At 50.8% G+C, this 20907-nt stretch overlaps 1 protein-coding gene across 5 annotated transcripts in view; it reads right to left on the bottom strand.

Annotated features, from left to right (window-relative positions):
- DNMT1 (DNA methyltransferase 1) overlaps window positions 1–20907 on the bottom strand; it is a 46644-nt gene that overhangs the window by 8354 nt on the left and 17383 nt on the right. For all 5 annotated transcript variants that reach the window (XM_027050451.2, XM_027050452.2, XM_027050453.2 and 2 more), the window contains 20 exons: window positions 19033–19067; window positions 17917–18001; window positions 15991–16025; window positions 15431–15512; window positions 13614–13648; window positions 13238–13283; window positions 13063–13143; window positions 12864–12973; window positions 10057–10175; window positions 9683–9775; window positions 8794–8945; window positions 8447–8634; window positions 8158–8341; window positions 6008–6105; window positions 5666–5813; window positions 4518–4633; window positions 4131–4335; window positions 3917–4050; window positions 2290–2463; window positions 604–825 (listed from right to left, as the gene is read on the bottom strand). In XM_027050451.2, coding sequence (XP_026906252.1) covers window positions 604–825; window positions 2290–2463; window positions 3917–4050; window positions 4131–4335; window positions 4518–4633; window positions 5666–5813; window positions 6008–6105; window positions 8158–8341; window positions 8447–8634; window positions 8794–8945; window positions 9683–9775; window positions 10057–10175; window positions 12864–12973; window positions 13063–13143; window positions 13238–13283; window positions 13614–13648; window positions 15431–15512; window positions 15991–16025; window positions 17917–18001; window positions 19033–19067 — 2342 coding nt within the window. The remainder of the gene's footprint in view (window positions 1–603; window positions 826–2289; window positions 2464–3916; window positions 4051–4130; window positions 4336–4517; window positions 4634–5665; window positions 5814–6007; window positions 6106–8157; window positions 8342–8446; window positions 8635–8793; window positions 8946–9682; window positions 9776–10056; window positions 10176–12863; window positions 12974–13062; window positions 13144–13237; window positions 13284–13613; window positions 13649–15430; window positions 15513–15990; window positions 16026–17916; window positions 18002–19032; window positions 19068–20907) is intronic.

Raw genomic sequence — 20907 nt, 5'->3', positions numbered from 1 at the left:
AGAATGGGGGGGAACCGGGGGGAGGGGACACAACTCAGACAATCGTAAACAGAACTTGAGATTCTCTGAGGGTGTCTTAGGCAGAGCCCAGGACGTTCCACTCCTGATTTTGTCATACTCTTTTTTTTTTTTTTTTTTTTTTAAATGTTTGTTTATTTCTGAGACAGAGCATGAGTGGGGAGGGGCAGAGAGAGAGGGAGACGCAGAATCCCAACCAGGCTCCAGGCTCTGAGCTGTCAGCCAGCACAGAGCCCGACGCGGGGCTCGAACCCACAAACCGTGAGATCGCGGCCTGAGCTGAAGTCGGTCGCTCGACTGACTGAGCCACCCAGGTGCCCCATGATCTTGTCATACTCTTGACTTCTGCTTAAGGATTTCTTTGGGGGAGACAACTCTGCGGCTCTAAAACAAAGGTCTAAAGCAAAGCTATGAAATATAATTACAATTCTAGTCCCTGTCAGCACCCACCAGATAATTAGAAACACTTAGAAAAACAGCTACCTCTACCGAAGTCTTAAAATACCACCGTGTGTGCTGTTACAACCCCATTTCAGACTTCCAGAAGTCTGCCGCCATCCTGGAAGAGCAGAGGCCTTCACTGACCTGTAGAACTTGTTGATTCTGATCTTGATGTCGGTCTCATTGGGCCTGCCATTGCTCTTCTTGATACAGAAGATTTCTTTGATTCGGCCAATTCGATACGGCTCGGGGGCATCCAGGTTGCTGCCTTTGATGTAATCGGAGTATTTCCGGTAGTGTTCTGGGTAGAGGTCTTCGTCCACAGGCTCCTTCCGCGGGCGCTTCACGGGACTGGACAGCTTGATGCTGCAGAGAAGCCAGTGTTACGCATAACTGAATACGAAGCCATAAAAAGGAATCACCTCAGTGTGACCGGCCAGTAACACTACTACTTAAATCCAAACACCTTCTAAACCAGTGCAGCTAAGCGCCTGGAGATTTACGGAGAAAGATGAAACCTCATCCAGTTTAAAGCGGGTTTCTCCATCTGTGTGCCGCTGGCTACGGTAGCCGCTGACGTTGTTTGAATAGGCCCAGCTCCCAGCTGCGGGACAGGACGGCACTTCCCGGCATGCGCCTCGTTCTGCCCAGCGAGTGCGAGAAAGGACACACAGCGGTGCTGGCAGGAACGCTGAGCTGCCTCCAGTACGCTCTCCCTCGGCTCAGACCGGCAGCCCCGAGAAGCCACTGCTCCCACCAGCCCCAGCGCCCGAGTGACCCAACAGGCCAAGTGCCCTGCTGAACCACGAGGGACACGCAGTCCAGGCAGGGAGGCAACTTCCACAGCTGTGGGGCTGTCACCAAGCATGACCTAGGCTCTCCCGACTGGGGTGCTGACCTAGAGGGAATGCTGAAAGGGCTTGGGTGGAGACTCAGTCTGGGCAAGCTGAACCTGGCCTGACTACGGGGGTAACACCGGTCATCGGATTCGGCTGCAGGCTTGAAGCCTGCTGTTCAGGAAAGCAGCTGCCATGTTTTCCCACCAGGCCTCCTTAGTCCACTGGGCTCCGAAGGTACCTGTGAGCACCTGTGTGGACACGTCTTCTGTGCAGGGAGCACCTGGGCAGACAGCACTACGGGCGTCCCCCCCTCCACACTGAGGACAGCCGGGGCTAAAGCGGGTACTCGCACCAGCTGCACAGGCTGAGAGGACCCTGACCTCCGTGCTCTGTAATTCGTAATGACTGAACTGAGGTTGGGAACTGGGACTTTAGGAACTGCAAGTCGGGAAACGGAGAAGTTCTGAAAGTGTTGGTTGGAATTCAACCACGTGCTAGTTCCGAGAACAAAGACTGGATCGATCGAGTGTGGAGACTCGGCCAGCCGATTGCTCCCTGAAGAGCCCCAATCCTCTGATACACAAAGAGATCTTGATACTTCTTGGCAAATGGGATTACAACTCACGTTCATTCAACCTTTCCTTTAGGCCCTTTAACACACTTCATCCCAAGAGCCTGGCAGGTGAAATACTCCTCCCACGTGACAGACCAGAACAACAGGAGATGGTCTCTGCCCCAAAGCCTCAGGGCTGGGTGGGGCCAGGCCCCCACCACAGACACTTGTGCTTGGCCAGCACACGCTCTGACTTCTTTCAGACTTACTATAGTCACTCTACCATGGAGGGCGGGATACTGCTGATCACCACACATACTAAGGCAACAGTCCAGGCAGCGGCTAGTCCCGGGGGTACAGGGAGGGGGACAGACCACAGAGCCAACCCTGCACTGGCCCAGCGCTCATGGCCCTGACCTGGGCCAAAGGGGCACTCACTTGAACGTGAAGGCCTCGGGCAGCAGGTATACGCCGTCCCCGACGCGATACTGGATGCCGTTCTTAGTGGCCGAGCCGTAGAGAACCCGGCTGTCCAGGTCCTCAAGCTGTTCCATGACCCTGGGAATCTCTTTTTGCCTCATTTCAGCCAGACGGGCACAGCTTACACAGAACCTGAAGGAGCGAGGGACAGAAACAAGGGGCCCTGAGCTGGCTTCACCCGAAGCTTCTGGTGACCAGTAGAGGATGTCTGCAGACACTTGAAGAAACCGGCTTCCTGCAGTTTGTGTTCACACTCCAAAAACACGTATTTGGGACCAAAGACCAGAGATGAAACACAAGAGAATACCAAGCTGATTCCACTTTTGAGAATTTGATGTGAAAACCCTAAGACAAACAGAACGCAGAATAAGGAAAAGAATACGCCACAAGCAAGAATGCAGAGAGTGGTTCGGTCACAGCTCGATGTCAGAGGAGTCTCCTACTGTTACCTCTAAAGGCTGAAAAGCTAATGGGTAAAATTCAACATTTCTGATTAGTAAGTCCTTAAAGGAGAGCTAGAAATGGCCTTCACTAGAGATCAAATCAAGAGGCAGCACCAGGCTGACTGGAGAAACACTGGGGGCACGTAAGCCAGCCCTCCCAGCCCCACCCCATCGGCCAAACTGCTGCCTCAGAGGTGCCAATGCGACTTTAGTTTGAACAAGTGAGGCACAGGGGTTACAAAGGAAGGCACAGGGCACTAAACATCCAAAGAGAATTTAAAAAGCAAGCCTCCTGGGTCACCTGGGGGGCTTGGTTGGTTGGGAGTTTGACTTTTTTTCCCCCTTAACATTTATTTATTTTTGAGAGAGAGAGAGAGAGACAGAGAGAGAGAAAGAGAGAATATGAGAATATGAGGAGCAGAGAGAGAGGGAGACACAGAATCAGAAGCAGGCTCCAAGGCTCTGAGCTCTCAGCACAGAGACCGACGCAGGGCTGGGACTCACAAACTGTGAGACCATGACCTGAGCCGAAGTCGGACACTTAACCGACAGCCACCCAGGCACCCCTGTGGGGGTTGACTCTTGATATTGGCTCAGGTCATGGTCTCCTAATTCATGGAATCGAGCCCTGTGTCAGGCTCTGCACTGACAGCATGGAACCTGCCTGGGATTCGCTCTCTCTGCCCCTGCCCCACTTGCTCTCTCTCAAAATAAACATTTTTTTTTTAAAAAGACAAAAACAACCAAGCCTCCCTAAAAGCAGTCACTCATCAGCTAGAATGACATGGAATCAAAGATACCACTCATGAAAGAAAATATCTAAAAAACAGAAGGAAACATGCAAGATACGTAGCAGAAACGCTGAGCCACACGCAAAGAGGCTGAAGACAGAAAGCTGCATACTGCTCCTGGATAGGAGAGCTTCTCATAAAGGCAACTCCGTGCCCAAGCTGTCCACACACTGAAAGCAACTGCAACCAAGTCAGGCTGGTCTTTGATCAGCAGGGGAAAGAAACCCCACCAGAGAGAAGCACGTGAAAGGCCAGAGTGATGCACAGATAAGCACACGGCCCTGGAGCACCACAGAGGCGGCCCCACAGAGGGGACCCGGGGCCCGGGCCCAACCCGGGCCCAGCACTCACTTGTACTTGTTGTCCTCCGTTGGCTGGGTTTTCGGAGGGGACTCAAACCTTGCGTAGTCCTGATCATACCACAGCTGGTAGAAGTAGGTCTTTCCATCGTCCTCCGCCATCAGAGGCTCAGGATCCATGCCTCCCTTTGAGGACAAGGACCCGGTGTCAGCCAGGAGCCCAGGCAGGGAGGGGAAGGGCACGCCAAGGGGCGCCGGGCACTCACCTCCATGGCCCAGTTCTCTGACGGAGCTTTATAGACGACCTTCACCTTGCTGTGAATGTAGGAAAGCTGCATGTCCTCACATTCGTCTACCAGGAACAGCTCCAAGGGGTCCGACGTGGCTCCGAGGACTGTGTCTGTCCCCGCGCAGAACCAGTGGGCATGAAACATCTGCCCGTTGCTGCTGTCCTCCCACAGCGCAGTGACTCTGGAGTCAGAGGAAAGTTGCTAACCCGACTGGCAAACCTGGACCGAGTCTACTTAGGGGAACTTGTATTTGCAGTGTGTCTAGCCCAGGGCAAAGAGCCACTGCTGTATTCACACATAAGCATCTCCTAGGTGTTCAAGAGAAAGTGTGTGCTGAGGTCAAGCGAAGGAAAAGGTACAAACCTGGCTAAATACAGCGGTTTGGAGGAGTCATCTGGAATAACAGAGACGCAGTCCCCCACTTCCAGGGTTTCTGAGTCAATGCACACCTTCTTAAAGTAACTCTTCTTTCCATCAGTCTGGAAACGAGAGCTTCGTTTCAGGTGAGGATGGGTTCAAAGGTCTATGCTAGGCTTGACCCCCCTGTTCCTCTTATTTTGTATAAAAGCCTAATTCCTGACAATTTGGTAAGCCCTGAGCTCTACTGCCCTGGCTACTACAGAAAACCTTCGCTCCCTTGGCTGGAAACCTGCAACTCAGAGCACACACATTCCCTCCTCGTCAGCCCCGCGCTTCAGTGTCAGTAGCAAATCAGATTCCAGCATTTGATTTTGAACAGTGCCGGTCCCAACCCCTCCCAGTGGTCCTAATGCCACATCCCGCCCCCAACTCTGTCAGCCACAGGGACCTACTTCTCCCACAAGGAAAGCTAGTTTCCACCTGAGGGCCTCTGCCCTGACTGGCCCCCAGGTCTCTGAGGCTGGTTCCTCACCAACCTTCTGGGTCTCAACTCAGATGCGCTGCCTCCTCGGGAGCCTCCAAGGTCCCCACCTCCCTCCAGCCCTCCACTCACCGGACAGAACACGCGCCTGTCCTCCTGTACGAGGGGCTCAGCCCCACAGGACAGGGGCTCAGCCCCATTCAGGCCTACAGCAGCATCTGGCAGGGGCAGGCCTCACGCTACAGACCAGATCTTTGGCTTCCAGACATCAAGGAAGCAGCGCGGAGAGATTACTTGCTCTCCGGCTTTGGTAAAGGAGTTGTGCCTTAGATGGACCGTCACAGGACGGCAGGGAGGCCATCTGCGAGTGTCACAAGAACACCCACTGCCAGGCCGGGGTGGATGGGGCAGTGAAGGCTCTCTTCGAAACAAGCTTTGAAGGGGAACCAGCCTGACCCCTCCTAGGACAGTGCCAAAGGCCCATTTTGGAAGGATAGGAAAACAGGAGTCTGTGGGCACACAACCAAAAACACATTTTCTGGCCTCTCGCTGGCCCTGCTCCTCACAGGCAAACGAGCAGGTTTCTCCGCTTGGGGCTCAGGCTCCTTAACACCGGGCGTGACTTGATGCTCAGAGGTGCGGCAGGAGGCTAGGTCTTCTCCAGGATTACCTTGACGGCTTCTCCAATCCAAGAGATCCGATTCTTGTTCTGTTTCTTTTTCTTCCCCTGATGCATTTTTTTGGGGGACGGCATCTCTGGAATATTGTCGTCAACTTCTTCATCGTCATCGGCCTCCTTCATGGCCATATTGGGACACCTATAGAGTCAGTGGTTATAGGCAAGTCCCCTCGCGTAAGTAAAACCTACTGGGGCTGTTTTAGTTGGGTAATGGGGACAGGCCTGGCGACAACACCAGAAGAGGGAGCGCTGCCTTCCCTGCACGTCTCAGCCCACCTGCCCCGAACAAAGCTCATGTTCCTCTGCCAGGAGAGTGGCGTCGGCCAAACCTACCTCCTCTCTTGGCAAGCCTGTTTGCTCCGTCCGCTACCACCAAACTTAACCATGTCTTTACAGGCTTTACACTTTCCACATTCGGGCTGTTGACACACCTAAAAAAGTATTCAGGAAGGGAATGAAATGGCCATTAGTAACCGTTGGTAACCAGTTTTTTGTTTTGGGTGAATTACCAATTTAAAAAATTGTATTTGGCCTCATCAGGGAAGGGGGAGAAAGAAGTTCAGAACAAGATCCCATCCGTACCCTCCAGGTTAGTGAGAATTAAGAAGCAGGACACATGTTGGGACAAGTGTGGAGAACTGAGAATTCGCCATGCTCACAGGGTCGGGGGGGGGGGGGGGCACTACCGCTCTGGAGACTTTTCCAGACCAAAGTTAAGCATAAACCCACACCCCAGCAATTCTGCTTCTAGGCAGAGACGATCCCAAGAAGCCTCATTCAAGGATGTCGCCACTGCATTATGTATAACAGAGGAAGAAGCTGGAATACTCGTGTAATGAAATACTGTGGAATAATCAGAATGAGTCCACCAGATTACTTGTATCAACACGTAACAGTGGCAAACACCAGTTGTGCGTATTCAGGAAGCTCTGGACAGTGCATGTGCATGTGCTAGGTGAAAAACTAAAACCAAAAGAATGGGGAGAACACGTGAATTCCTGTTAATAAAACAAAGGGAAAGACAGAGTCCAGCCGACGGTGTGAACACAGGTTCTGAAGGCAGTTGTGGTATTTTTGCATTTCAGTTTTTGTCCAAAGTAAGTCAAATACGGTATACTTCCTATATTACAGGTGCCGTTCCAACAAAGCTAGTCAAATTAATTTCTTGGCTTTCCAGTACATATACAAGTTATATTTATTCTATAGTCTATTAAATTGTTAAATGTGTCATTAAATAGCATGAAATCTAAAAAAAAGTATATTTTTTAATTTAAAAATTCTTGGGGCGCCTGGGTGGCTCAGTCAGTTGGGCGTCTGACTTCAGCTCAGGTCATGATCTCGTAGTCCGTGGGCTTGGGCCCCGCGTCGGGCTCTGTGCTGACAGCTCGGAACCTGGAGCCTGCTTGGGATTCTGTGTCTCCCTCTCTATCTGTTCCTCCCCTGCTTGCTCGCGTGTGAGCGCTCTCTCTCTCTCTCTCTCTCTCTCTCTCTCTCTCAAAAACAAATATTTAAAAAATTGAAAAAAAAATTCTTTATTGATAGGGCGCCTGAGTGGCTCAGTTGGTTAAGCATCCGATTCTTGATATTGGCTCAGGTCTTGAGCTCAGGGTCATGAGTTCAAGCCCTGTGTTTGGCTCCATGCTGGGCATGGAACCTACTTAAAAAAAGAAAAAACACTGCTAAAAGCATGCTAACCATCATCTGAGCTTTCAGCAAGCTATAATCACCGGTCACAGATCACCATAAATACAGTAAGTAAGTTTGAAATATTCCAAGAGTTACTAAAACGTGATAGAGAGTCTCAAAGTGAGCAAATGCTGTTGGAAAGATGGCACCAATTGACTTGCTCGATGCAGGGTTGCCACAGACCTTCAGTTTGTTTAAAAAAATAAAAAACAAAACGAAAAACCCAGTATCTGCAAAGTGCAGTGAGACAAGATATGCCTGTAGCAGATACCAAAGTATCTCTTCTCTAGGTGACTGGAGAAATTAATCCCCCTAATACTGAGTGAAGTAAATCTAAAAAAATTCCACAGGAAGAGAGGGCTTTTCAAAGCCCTCCAATCCATCCTGGACAGAGTCCCCACTGTCCTGGGAAAGTTACACCATGAGACGAGGCAGGCCTGCGGGGATGTCCTCCCCCTCGGAGAGGGCAGCACCTCTGTGGGGTAATCCCTTCCTCTGCACTCACACCGAGGCCTCTAGACAGTGCTATGCAGGTAGAGCGAATGCCACCCAGGAGGCCAGGCTAGTCAGTAACAGTGGATCAAAAGCGCGGTGCCCAAGCACACCTCTCTTTCCACAGCTGTCCGGCCAATCTGCCTGTCCCATGAGGCATGCAATCCTCTCCCTCCCCGCCCCCGCCCCCGCCCCGATAACTTTCTCCCAGCTTCCACGTTAGGGGTCACATTTGAGCAGGGAGAGTCTCAGCCAGGAGAAAAGTTCTTCAGATTGCGCGGGGAGCCCGGCCCAGGTGAGGTTACCTCACAGACGCCACACCGTCGGCGTTTGAAGGCGTTCTCCTTGTCTTCTCGGTCATCCTTTTCGATTTGCTCTGCGAAGAAAGTGTCAAAGATCTGGTAGACCAGCTTGGTAGTGGTGGCTTTAGTGGGGCCTTTGTCCTTCTCTTTGGCAGAATGCCCGATGGTCTGACGTCTTTCAGCTCGCCTGGGACAGAGGTTTCCATCGTGTTAGCAGGCTGGGGAGGAGTGCACAGGACACTCTACCTTCTCTGGTCTCCGGTCTTCGGTTTTATGCCTGCTGCGTCCTTACCTTTTTCCTAGGGTGACCCCAGCCAACTTGATCAGGTCCCTCATGCAGGGGGTCAGAAAGATGGGCTGCTCGTCACTGTCCCCAGCCTCATCATAACTCTCTACTTGTTCTACCACAAACTGGGCGTGCCGAAGGAGAGAATCCTCTGTGAATCGATTCAGGTTGAGCACAGAAGGAGGAACAGTGGTCTTTAAGAAAAAGATCAGAAGTTTCCCTTAGGCTTAAGAAAAACCGTTCTAATCAAACTGAAAAGCGGTTTCTGATTTTAGACAGGAGTTTTCTAGCAACATCTGTGCCGCATGTAAATAGGCATGAATCTCGGGTTGCGGAGACCCTGAGCCCCTCACCTCGATCTTATTGATCAAGTCTTCATAGGTGGAGTCTGGGTTGCTCTGCAGGAACTCAACCACAATCTTACTTATGTAGATCTTCTCCTGCATCACACTAAACAGCGGCGCGTACTCTGGGTTGGGATCCATCAGAATGTATTCGGCAAAAGCTGAAGTAAACCGCAATTTTAAAAAGTGGTCTGAATCTGATGGCAGCTATGATGGCCAGAGGGCAGGGATGAGTCTACGAAGACTATGGGATAGTCTAAAAGTCATTCCATATGCACAAGTCAACAAAACGCAAAGGACATTCGGAGTTAACCCATTCAGAAGTGGCCTAAGACAGCTAGGGATCGGAGGCGCCTGGCTGGCTCAGTCGGTGGAACATGGGACTCTTGATCTCAGGGTTTTGAGTTCGAGCCCCACACTGGGTGCAAATATTACTTAAATAAAATCTTAAAGAAGGCAGCTAAAGGGGCGCCTGGCTGGCTCAACCAGTGGAGCACATGACTTGTGATCTCAGGGTCAGGAGTTTGAGCCCCACACTGTGTGTAAGATAAACAAAAATTTTAAAAAAGGAAGAAGACAGCTAGAGAATGGGAGACTGGCCAAGTGGCCTTATTTGGGCTCCTCTCTTGTTTTTGGAATTCAGTCGGTGTTTGAGCTGTAAGAATAGGACTGGCACTTCTAACTGGAGGGCCAGCTGTAACCCCTACAAAAAAGTCATCCTGATGGTTTCGTAATGGAAACCATCCTAATGACATGGTTCCCAAATAGTCACAAGTTAGTCACGTGCCATTCACGGGAGGCTGAAACATCCCACCCAAGCCCAACCAAGCCCAGGGGAGGACAGGAACAAGGGCCCCTTTCCGATTCCATCACGGTCCACAACTGGCCACACACTTACAGGTGCTGAAGCCAATGAGCGCCTTTTCACCTCCGTCAAAGCCAGTGATCCACCATTCATTTATGGGGCCAAGATTTTTGCCATTAACACCACCTAGGAAAAAGAAAGTTTCCTGAAAAGAAATGGACTAAGAACTATGACTCCCATCAAACCCCAGAAGGGCCAGTGGCACTCTGAGTGCCCCCGAGGTGACTTCTCTTGTCAGCCAAACTGGGCAGTCCTCAGAGCCACCAGAGCGAGTTTGCTAATAGCTGTTCACAGCACAGTCTCAAGCCCTAACTTGAAGGGACAGTCGTTCCAACTGAATAGTGCTTTGCAGGTAAGCTTTGTTTTTAAGATCTTTGCCCAAACATAACCTGGAACGTTTCACTGACCTTCAAGAGACGGGTCATCATCGTAGATTGGTTTTGCTGAACCGGAAAAGAAGAGCTCCACGTTCTTCTCAATGAGACCAGTGTCGATCGGGCACAGGTGACCACGCTTACAGTACACGCTAGACAGGTGACAGACAGCAGTTACCAGCCGACCAGTGAAGGCAGGCAGAAGTACACAATCAAGCTCAGACCCAAGGTGACGAGACCGCGTGCAAGTCCTAGACTCTTAACCTCCTCGGCTGTCGGAACACTTCTTTGGCACAGTGTCCTCACCCAGTTTCTACCCAATTCTCCCACCTGTGCATCAAGAGGATCTTGATGTCTGCAGACCTAGGCATCTACAAAGGTGACACCAAGAAGTCAGGGGGTCCTAGAGTGGGGTGACAGGAAACCTCACAAGGGAACAACGCACTACTGCGTCTTCCCAGGCACACTGCTATCGGACAAGCACTGGCTTCTCAGACACATGCTGCTTACGGCTGTGGTCACCACCTCGGTCTAGCTCCAAAATGCTTTTTCACTGCCCGCAGAGAAAACCTTCTCTCCATTAACCAGTCACTACTTCCTATTCCATCCCCGCCCCTGGCAATCCCCACTCTGCTTTCTCTGCATTTACGCATTCAGTGTTCCATACATGCTTAACGTTATAGGAACTTCGCCTTGATAAGAAGCACAGTAAGACCTATTACCTAACAGCATGAAAACAGACGTAAAGATACGGGAAGGACATACCTCCACCTCATTTGGAGGGTTAAATCTGGAGTTTGAGGGCATCCATCCACAGTCCTACCACCCAAATGTCAAACTTCAGAAGAACATGAAATCAGGGTGTGTATGTGTGTGTTGGGGGTGGGGGGGTGGGGGCTTTCTGCTTACGGAACCGCTCGTGCTGGCCTCAAAGAGCACCTTCCGGGCAAGAAGCACCATCCCGTGGTGCAAAGGCCCAGGCGGGCAACACAGAATCTGCAGGTCTTGAGAGCACCACCCCCCATCACACTCCCACAGCCTAGGCCCTTGGAAGCCAGAAATCCTCATCCTGAAACCGCACAGAACTTCAGAAATGCAAACACGGACACCCTGAACTGAAACCCCCACCATGTGCCAGGCATGGTGGACAGAACATCCTGAATTGAAACCCCTACTACGTGTCAGGTATGGTAGATAGACACGGGTCATCTCTCTGCCCTCGGGACTTAAGTCCAGCGGGAAAGATGGACACATAGCCAGGGAGGGGAGGATATGGAGGACCCACAGAAGGGGAGGATACAGTGCCCAGCCCGGCAAGCTATCCACGACGACAGGGAGAAGTTCTAAGTCCTAGGCAGAGGCAGGACCCACTAGTTCACAAAATGGACCCTGCCCAAGACTGCTTTCACCTGCCACTTTCAGCCCAAGTACCAGAGGTAAACAGAGTCCTTAAATAACTCCGGCAGTCCGGCTACAATGACACTATCCCTGCGAAGCGTGTCCTTAGTGCCGCCTCCCCACCCTACGGGAAAGGGTCTACAGCAGACCCTCTCTCAAGGAGGAAGCCAAGAGACTCCCAAGCTCTGACATTCCTGACTACAGCAGCCCGGGCTCCAGCTGCTGCTCCTCTCCCGAGCCTCTGTCCTGAGACACACAACAGGGCGGCACGAGGGCATGAGCATCAGCCGCATCAACACAGGAGATGTCACTTGCACCACCAGGCAGAGGTTGGGCTAGGCCCTGGGGGTCACTGGTAGGTGGACAGCATCTTGACACAGATCAGGATCCTGACGGTGTTCGAGAGGGGGATACAGCCAACCACCAACCACAGGGAGTATGAAATGTGCTGCAGAAGAAACACACTGGGGATCTTGTCTCGGGGCGAGAGAACCCCTAACCTGCTGTAGGGCAGGGGTGTTAGGAAAGTGATGCCCACAACAGGTATGGTAGAAGAGATCCACCCCCACATTTTCCTCAGGGAGGGAAAAAGCACCTGCTAAAGCAGGTGAAAGAAACAGTGGGCGCGTCCTGGAGCCAAGCCATTCCCCACAAAGAAAGAAAGTGAAGCCGCAGAGTAACTGCAGCCCCAGCGAGGAGCAGAATGGAGCACAGGGTGCAGAACACGGGACTGCGTACTCACAGGCTTGTTTGAGCCTTGCCAAAGGCACAGTCCAGACGCCAGGACCTTCACTCCAGAACCTCAAGGGCCACTGCCACAACCTGTGCAGCCCTGCTTGGTCTAGCCCCCTCCCGGGCCCTCTGCTCCCGCAACTCTGGCCACACCAGCCTCATCACTGAGTCCTGCACAGCCAACAGGAGCCCACCTCGGGGTCTCTGTACCTGCTGTTCCCTCCAGCTGGGGTGTCCTTCCCCAGCTGTCCCCTCGACTTACACTCTATGCCACGAAGGGTTCTGCTCGAGTCGCTTCCCTCTGTCCCAAACACACTCTCCCAGCCCCTCTGCTCACCATGCCTTTCACATGTGCCGCGGTTACTACCACCTGACACGCAGAACTTAGCTTCTGCCCCCAGGAAAGCAGGGACCCACGGTGTTGTACCCATAACACCTAAGTCAGTACCTACCTAGCACATGGTTGGCCCTCCTCTGGATGAATGAGCTTCAGGATGCGTACAGACTGAAGATTAGATGTGTACGGTTTTAACAACCCACACGGCGGAGATCTACTACACTCCCACCATCTTTGGGGCTCTGATCCAGGAGGCGTTAGCAACTTGAGAAAGGCTACGGGCCAAACGCTAAAGAACCTCGAGAGGACATCAAGAACTTTGGCGCCTTCAGGAAAGTGCTCTATTACAACGAAGCAGAAGCATGTGCGTTACCTAAAGCAGGTCAGTTTGTGCTGGGGAAGGGCCTCATAACTCTCGAAGCCAGACTCGTTGGCATCGAAGATGGAGAGTCTCTCATTTGTCAACAGCTGTGGCTCATCCACCTGAGAGACAGCGACCGTTAGGCTGAGGCTGAGGCAGAGGCAGAGGCAGAGGCAGGAAAGAGAAGGCGGGAAGTAGAGCCGGCACTTACTGCGTCGGGGGGATGCTGTTCGTACTTCAGCTCGGCATCATCCAGGTACTGCCCACACTGAACGCACCGCAGAGGATTGGGCTGGGGGCACGAACACAAACAGCACTCAGAGGGCCGGCTCTGGGCCACCCCACCAGCGCCACAGCACCCGTTTTACTCCCAGTTGTGGGTTTACCTTGGAGGACACCACGGTTTTGGTTCGAGCCATTTTTTTCTCCGTTCTGAGAATAAAGCAGAACATAGTTTGTGTGTTCTTAATCCTACAGGAACATGCGAGAAGCTACCCAAGTTACACCTCGTCTACTGACACAGGTGAGCACCAGCTGCTGCCTCGGAGGGAGAAGTGCCAGGTCCTCGGTGTCTCTGTACCACAAGGAGGGGACCTGCCTCACGCGGAATCGGAGCATTTGGGTCCTGAGCTCACAGACTCCGTAAGAAACAAAGCTAAGCTAAGGCTGCTCTAGCAATCCATTAAAACCCCTTCATCTTTTCTTCTAGAATGAGAATCTGAATATGATTCGCTTTGTACCAAGACAACAATAAGTGCTTACGGTTCTTTGGACGTAGTTTTGCGTCTCTTCTCTTCCTAAATGGAGAGAACAAAAGAGGGTACAAAAGTATTTTACATCTGGACAACGCTCCAGAATTTCATTTTTTACATTTTTTTAAATATTTGTTTATTTTTGAGAGAGAGAGAGAGAGAGAGAGAGAGAGAGAGAGAGAGAGACCGAGCGTGAGCAAGGGAGGGGCAGAGAAGGAGACACAGAATCCGAAGCAGGCTCCAGGCTCTAAGCTGTCAGCACAGAGCCCGACGCGGGGCTCAAGCTCACGGACCATGAGATCATGACCTGAGCCGAAGTCAGATGCTTAACTGACTGAGTCACCCAGGCGCACCAATGCTCCACAATTTTATGTACACAGTTATCACAAAACCTAGTCAGAGGCAGAGAGGAAGAGAGTCAAGGGACCAGTGAGGTCCAAGCCATCTCCAGTGCCTAGAGTCTTCTATTCAAAATTCTTGTAACTAAAGACTTCCTTAAGAGACTCCTAACAAAAACCATTAAAAACAAAACAAAAAAAAGCTTAGCTTACCCGTACAAGCAGTACCTCAAGGCAAATAAACAACTGATGAGGGGTCTGTGGACTGAATTAAGTCCCTCTAAAGTTCATGTTGAAGCCCTAACCCCGAAGGTGGCTGTATTTGGAGAAGAGGCTTTTAAGGAGGTGACCAAGGTTCTAAGGGTGGCCCTAATCCAACAGGGCTGGTGTCCTCTTCAGAAGGGGAAGGGACACCAGGCTCCCTCTTCTCCCTCCACACTCACACAGGAAAGAGCCTGGGAGGACGCAGTGAGAAGGCAGCCGTCGGCAAGCCAGCCAGGAAGAAAGGCCTCACCAGGAACTAACCCTGGCGGCACTCTGATCTTGGACTCTGAGTCTCCAGAACTGTGGAAAAATAAACGCCTGTTGTTTAAACCACCCGGAGTGCACCACTGGATTAGTCTACCATTAAAAAAAGAGGAAACTTCTTTCTGGAGTTATGTTCGGCGAGTGAAGGAATGAGAGAACTGTGGACTATCACCACTTTGCAGCTCCCAGTGAAACAGACTTAAGCAACGACTGTTACAAACATTAGGTGAGAAGCAGAGAGAAGCTTTACAATGGATGGATCAGTCTTAACACCATAAATAGACAACTGTGCCTTCCGGTGTGACATGACAGGAAGCACCTGGCACCCCCTCAGAGTCCACTGGGCAACAAAGGACCTGCATCTGGTCGAGCCCCCAGACCTAACCATCAGTCTGTAGGAGACAGGGCTGGAGAGAGGTTTAACTCAAGAGGGGTGCAACAACAAAACACCAGGACCCAGAAACTCTATGGGTAAGCCAGATCCCTTCATAAATTGCAAGGCAGATGAGGGGGTAAGACTCTGGAGGAGACAGGACAAATAGAAACCAAATTCACTGTATAGGCCTTGTTTGGGTCCTGATTCAGAGTCCCCGTTGTTTCTTTTTTCTAGGCAGGGAAATCTGAACAGACTAGACCTTTGACATTGTATTAATGATGACCTTGTGGGGATATTTAAGAAGAGAGTCCTTTTATAGGAAGTTCTTCGGTAACTGTCTCAGTAATGTCAGGGATTTGTTCAGCATCACCCAGGGGTGAGGGAGGCTGGGAGAACAGGCAGGGACCGACTCAAACACTTGGCCATGAGCAGACAGCTGTTGCAGGCCGATGAGAACACGAGGCCCTGCTGCCCTATTCGGCCTACTTCGGGGTATGCTCGAATGTCTCCAGAACAAAAAGTTTACTTAAAAAAAAAAGTCACTTTGGGATGTAGGAAACAAAGGATTAAAAAACAAGAGCTTACCTTTTCATCCTCATCTTTTTCTTCAGAAACTTGTGGTTTTACTCTTTCAGGTTCTTTTTCTTCAGGTCTCCGTTTGGCAGCTCTGTTAGGTAAACAAACATATGCCCAATCTTTGCTCAGAATAACCCTATTGCCAACTCACATCGAAAACAAAAACTAATGCCTCCATATTGAAAAGCAAAATATTCAGAATATATCTGGGCAAGATTCTTTCTTCCGATCCAATAAAGAAAGCCCCTTGTCACGGTGGCTCTAAAAGGAGCACTGATAAGTTGTTTGAACTCCAAAAGCAGCCCCCGTGACCCCTCCAACGTGAGCCAAGCGAGAAGTGCCGGGAGGGAAGGGACCCACAAGACGTGCAGGGGTGGCACGGCCACCCAAGTGGCAGAGGAGGCCCAGCTTAATTTCTTATCCAACCCCGCCCGAGCGGATCCAGTCTTCTGAGCGCATCAGCATCTCCGTGTAAACCTCTACATCAGCACCGATCTCTAGAATGGTAATTTCAGTAACGAAAATTACACAAAGCACAGCACAAAGGCACAAGCATTTCAACCACTTACAGATCTTTGGGTTGACTTCTGGGTCTCCTTTCATCCTGCGAGGGTCAAACAGGGGTGGAGAGAGATAGAGGGGAAAAGTTAGTTTCTGAGAAAAGAGCAAGACCAAACTGAAAGTACCAGTTAATGATCACAGCACCGTGAAACTGGAGAACAGGAAAATCCACACAGGCCTACAGGGGACAGAGGAGACTTCACATTTTTAACTCCATTCCCTAACCCCCTACAAGCCAAGAGTTGGCCAGGACTGGGCAGGCGGTTTCTATAAAGAGCCAGAAAACATTCTCAGATTTTGTAAGGCTCGTGGTCTGTGTCACAACTACTCAATCCCACCATTGTAACATAAAAGCAACCAGAGAAAACACAGAAGTGAAAAGGCACGACTGTGTTCCAAAAAAATTTATAAAAATGGGCAAAGGGCCAGATTTGGGCCATAATTTGCCAACTCTGTCCCAGAAAACCTCATTGTAAAAGGGATTATACCCCTGTACCTTAAGTTGGCCAAATGCCTATACTTCCATTTGTCATCTGGTCAGAGGTAAAGATGTCATATAGAAAGGTATCGGGACAGCAGGAAAAACAAGGACAAAACTTAGCAATCTAGCATGGAAAATTAAGAAATAAAAGAATCCCCAACTCCGTCACCAACTCCTTGTTATATATAAACAATCTAGTGTCTTCTGAGCTTAAATAACTTTCTGATAAATTTATTGATCTTATCTTCATAGATTAACAAGTCTGTTAGGTTTATTAAAATAGGAGAGCCAGGGCACCTGGGTGGCTCAGTCCGTTGGGCGTCCGACTTCGGCTCAGGTCGTGATCTCACGGTCCGTGAGTTCGAGCCCCGCGTCGGGCTCTGTGCTGACAACTCAGAGCCTGGAGCCCGTTTCAGATTCTGTGTCTCCCTCTCTCTCTGCCCCTCCCCTGTTCATGCTCTGTCTCTCTCTGTCTCAAAAATAAATAAACGTAAAAAAAAAAAAAAATAGGAGAGCCAACAATATTAGAAAGGGTCAAATGTTTGATCCTTCCATCTCTCTACCATGAGGCAAGAGCTCCCGCCAGTTTCTGTCTGCAGAGAATGGGCGGTCTGACACCATCACTAGGATCTCTCTAGGGGGCCTGGCAGGGATTCCAGGCAAGTGCCGACAGCAAGATAACCAATATCTGGACAGAAAAGGTGAGAGACAGTTAAGATGGCAGAGCATGCTGGAGGCGACACCAAAAGGGTCAAATGCCACGGAACAAGAATGGATGCCTGTTGCCACCCAGGTCAGAAGTAAGGAAGTGCATGACCCAGCAAGTCCGTGACCATGGGCTCCACCATCTAAATCTCAAGAGACAGAAGAACCACAGACAATCCTGGGGTTATCCCAGTTGGACTTCTCTTAGACAGGGACCACACGGCTTATAGAGCTGGGGAGTCCCGTGCTGCGGCCCCCCAGTGCAGGAACCTCCCCTCCCTGGAGTTCAGTCAGCAGGACCGCCCTGCAGATGACCTTGCCATCCTGCACTTGTACGAAGGCCCAGCCCCACTCCATGCATAAAGTTGCAGAGTTTAAATATGTTCACTTAGCTGAACGGGGGAGGCTGGCAGGACGGGGAGACCTAGACTCGGAACTTAGGAGGCTGGCAGAGCAACACAGGTGTGGCTGGCGCGTCCGAGGGGAGGATCAAGTGCAGCCAAACGCGCACACACCTTCGTCAAGGTGCACACAGGCCCTGTCCACCGTTACAGGGAAGCAGACCACTGTACACACAGACATGAGACAACCACCAACCCCCATGAGGGGGATTAGGGAACTTTCCCAGAGTCGCCCCATGGGGAGGTAGGGCTGGATTTGAACCCAGAGCCCTGCCCCACACCATGTGTCCCGACCAAATGGGAATAGAAGAAAAGTGGAATTTAAGAAGCAAAGATTCAGTCTTTACCCTCTCGTCTCCTTCATCCGTTTCGGCCTGCACTCCTGTTCTTCCTTCTCGGTCCAGCTCCTCCTTCGACTTCAGTTTAGGTGTTCTGTCACACAAAACCGGACACATCCACGCGATCAGCTCGGGGAGGCGGACACCACTGCAAGCACCCCCAGTGATGGCTTACGGTCTCCTCCCCGGACCCAGAGCATGGACTGCCTTTCCCAGCTGAAGGGCAAGTCTTCCCTATAGGAAGCCCGAAAGCCATTTATGACTTCAGAACTTATGATCTTCAGAGAGGCCATCAACATTTCATATAAATGAAACAAACAGCTTAAATGAACAGTTTAAAACAAAATAACCTCCCCCCCCCCCCCCCCACACACACACAAATAGGACTCCATCGATTTCCTGTAACCTGATGGGAATTCTGCCCACAGAGGCAGAAGGCAAGCGTCTGGCCCAGGGGTGGACCCCGTGTGGGTTCACGACAGCTGGTCTGATGTGTGACCTGCATCAGTAGCCGTGGAAAGCCGACTAGCCACACAGGATCTTCACTTCCGGGCTCTGCCCCTCCATTTGGGTGCTCTGCCCACCCCTAGACACAGGCCCGGTCTCGACATTTCCCCCAGCCAACTGGATGTCAACAGAGACTTGAAGTGCTCTTGACCTCTGCCTTCGCACTCTGCCACTGCCACAAAAGCACGCCCGGGCTGGCCAGGTCATCCCCATCATCTCCACCAAGCCCGGCCAAGATCAGTCAACAGACACCAGGAGGCAGACTTGCAAGCTCAGTAAATGAGGTCTTAAGTCACTGAGCTTCAGCAACCATAATTACCTGACATCCTCACAGCCAACGGGGGGGGGGGGGGGGGGGGGGAACGCAGCAGCTCATTTGATGCCCTTTCTCACTACCTCACAAACTACGTGTTGAATGACCACCACTGAGGAAGGGCCTCGGGTCAAGATCAGCTGAGCTCAGCCTTCACTCCGGTACTCCGACCTTCCCCAAGTGGAACCACCCACACACATATAACTTACATACCTAATGCTCTGCCTAACCCGTTATTTTTACCAGAACACTTATTTTAGCGACTTTCACACTAGGAAGTACAAAGGCATGTTAACTATACTTACGGTTCTTTGGTTTGACTTCTGAGCCTCTTTTCTTCCTAAGAAGGGGGGTAAAAAAGAAACTAGTTAATTTTCCTCCATTTAGCCCTGATCTTTCCATTGTTCTATGGAAACAATACCTAAACTGATCCTACAGTCTAGCTGGTGGGAGTAAATACGATCTATCTTCAAGATAGCAAGGTTTTTTGGGTTTTTTTGGGGGGTGGGGGGTGGTAAGTAAGCAGGAAGTTGCAGGATCTAAGAGTTCTGTAATCTAAATGCTTTGCCCCCAAACCCCTCTATCACACATCATGAGTACATGTGGACGACCTCACAGACAACTGGCTAACAGAACCAGGAATCTATAATAAAAGCATGAAACAGGATGGCCCACTCTCAACAAGTGCTCCGCCTCAAACACTGATGACGATCGTTTTGAACCCAAGTTTAAAAGAGCTAAACACACCTTTGTGGAAAAGGTCCCAAGTGAATTCGGCCTCAAACTCCACATTTTGTGAAGAGACCACAAGGGTTAGTGATGTTAAGAGAAGAAACACACTGAAGACCCATCTACTGCAAGAAGAGGTACTGGGAGTCTGACCACAGGCAAGGAATTTCAATCCTGCCCAACGCGCCCTGAGGGTAGTTGAGCAACCCCACTGGAACTGCCTGTTCCCAAATGAGCTGGACTGTAACTGCTATCTAACTAGTATTAGGGTAGGAGAGGTGATCGATCGAAGGCTAGCTTTATACCAAATGGTTCTTCAAGAATGGTCACTCACTTAGTTGATCCCCAACTAGAGCAGTAACAGACACCCATCCTTTACCCTCCATCCAAGTTTGTAAGAAACTTCTAGATATTTTGAGAGAGAGAGAGAGAGAGAGAGAGAGAGGCACATGCATGCGGGGGAGGGACAGAGAGAGAGGGAGAGAATCTTAAGCAGGCTCCTTGCTCAGCACAGAGCCCAACTTGGGGTTCAGTCTCATGAACCATGAGACCATGACCTGAGCCGAATTCAGGAGTCAGACACTGAACCACCTGAACCAGCCAGACGCCCCAAAACAGGACCCAATGTTGCCCTGTCGCCGGTGGCTGCCCAACGTTAGCCCTTCTGTCATATAGGACAACACTGTCCAATGGTAAGCTTCCCGTTATCAAACCCCCATTCCCTCCCCTATCCTCTCCTCGAGGGGGTTCAGGTGGCACATCAGTCTTTCACAGAACCTTAAATTCGGATTGTACAAAGAAACTGGAGGTCTGAGGAAGACCTGGGGAGATCTGGTCTGATCGCCATGAAGAATGCAACTTTAGGGGCACCTGGGTGACTCGGTTGGCTGAGTGGCTGATTCTTGATTTCAGGTCAGGTCATAATCTCACAGCTGGGGAGATCAAGCCCCACGTGGGCTCTGTGCTGACAGCGTGGAACCTGATTGGGATTCTCTCTCTGCCCCTCCCCTGCTTGCATGCTTGCTCTCTTTCAAAATAAATAAACTTAAAAAAAAAAAAAAGAATGCAACTTTATATCTGGATGATGCTATAGAATTTCAGCACCCCTTGTGTTTGAAAGTCAGATTCCCACAAAGACTTGGTGAGCGAGGGAGGCAGATGGGCAGGGGCACAGACTCAAGTTCTGTCACTGATGGAATAGCAGAAGGTCCAGCTGCTCCCCAAGCCTAACGCAGTGTCCTTATCACGAAAGCCACACAACCCCTCTTCTGGGTAGAGAATCACAGAAAAAGAAGTCTGGAAAGCATTTTGGCTAAAGTCAAGGTCATTTTGATCAGGAGAGAAAGTCCTTTTGTTCCTACACGTGGCCCCCCTCCCGGTGACCCCCTTCCTGAAACCGAACGGGGACTCCAAGTAAAGTACAATGGACAAACTCGGATGTGACCAGGCTT

The sequence above is a fragment of the Acinonyx jubatus genome, chromosome A2 (genome assembly GCF_027475565.1).
Source record: "Acinonyx jubatus isolate Ajub_Pintada_27869175 chromosome A2, VMU_Ajub_asm_v1.0, whole genome shotgun sequence".
NCBI classification, from domain to species: domain Eukaryota; kingdom Metazoa; phylum Chordata; class Mammalia; order Carnivora; family Felidae; genus Acinonyx; species Acinonyx jubatus.
The sequence above is the reverse complement of the archived record's forward strand: the minus strand, read 5'-3'. Positions and strand labels throughout refer to the sequence as shown.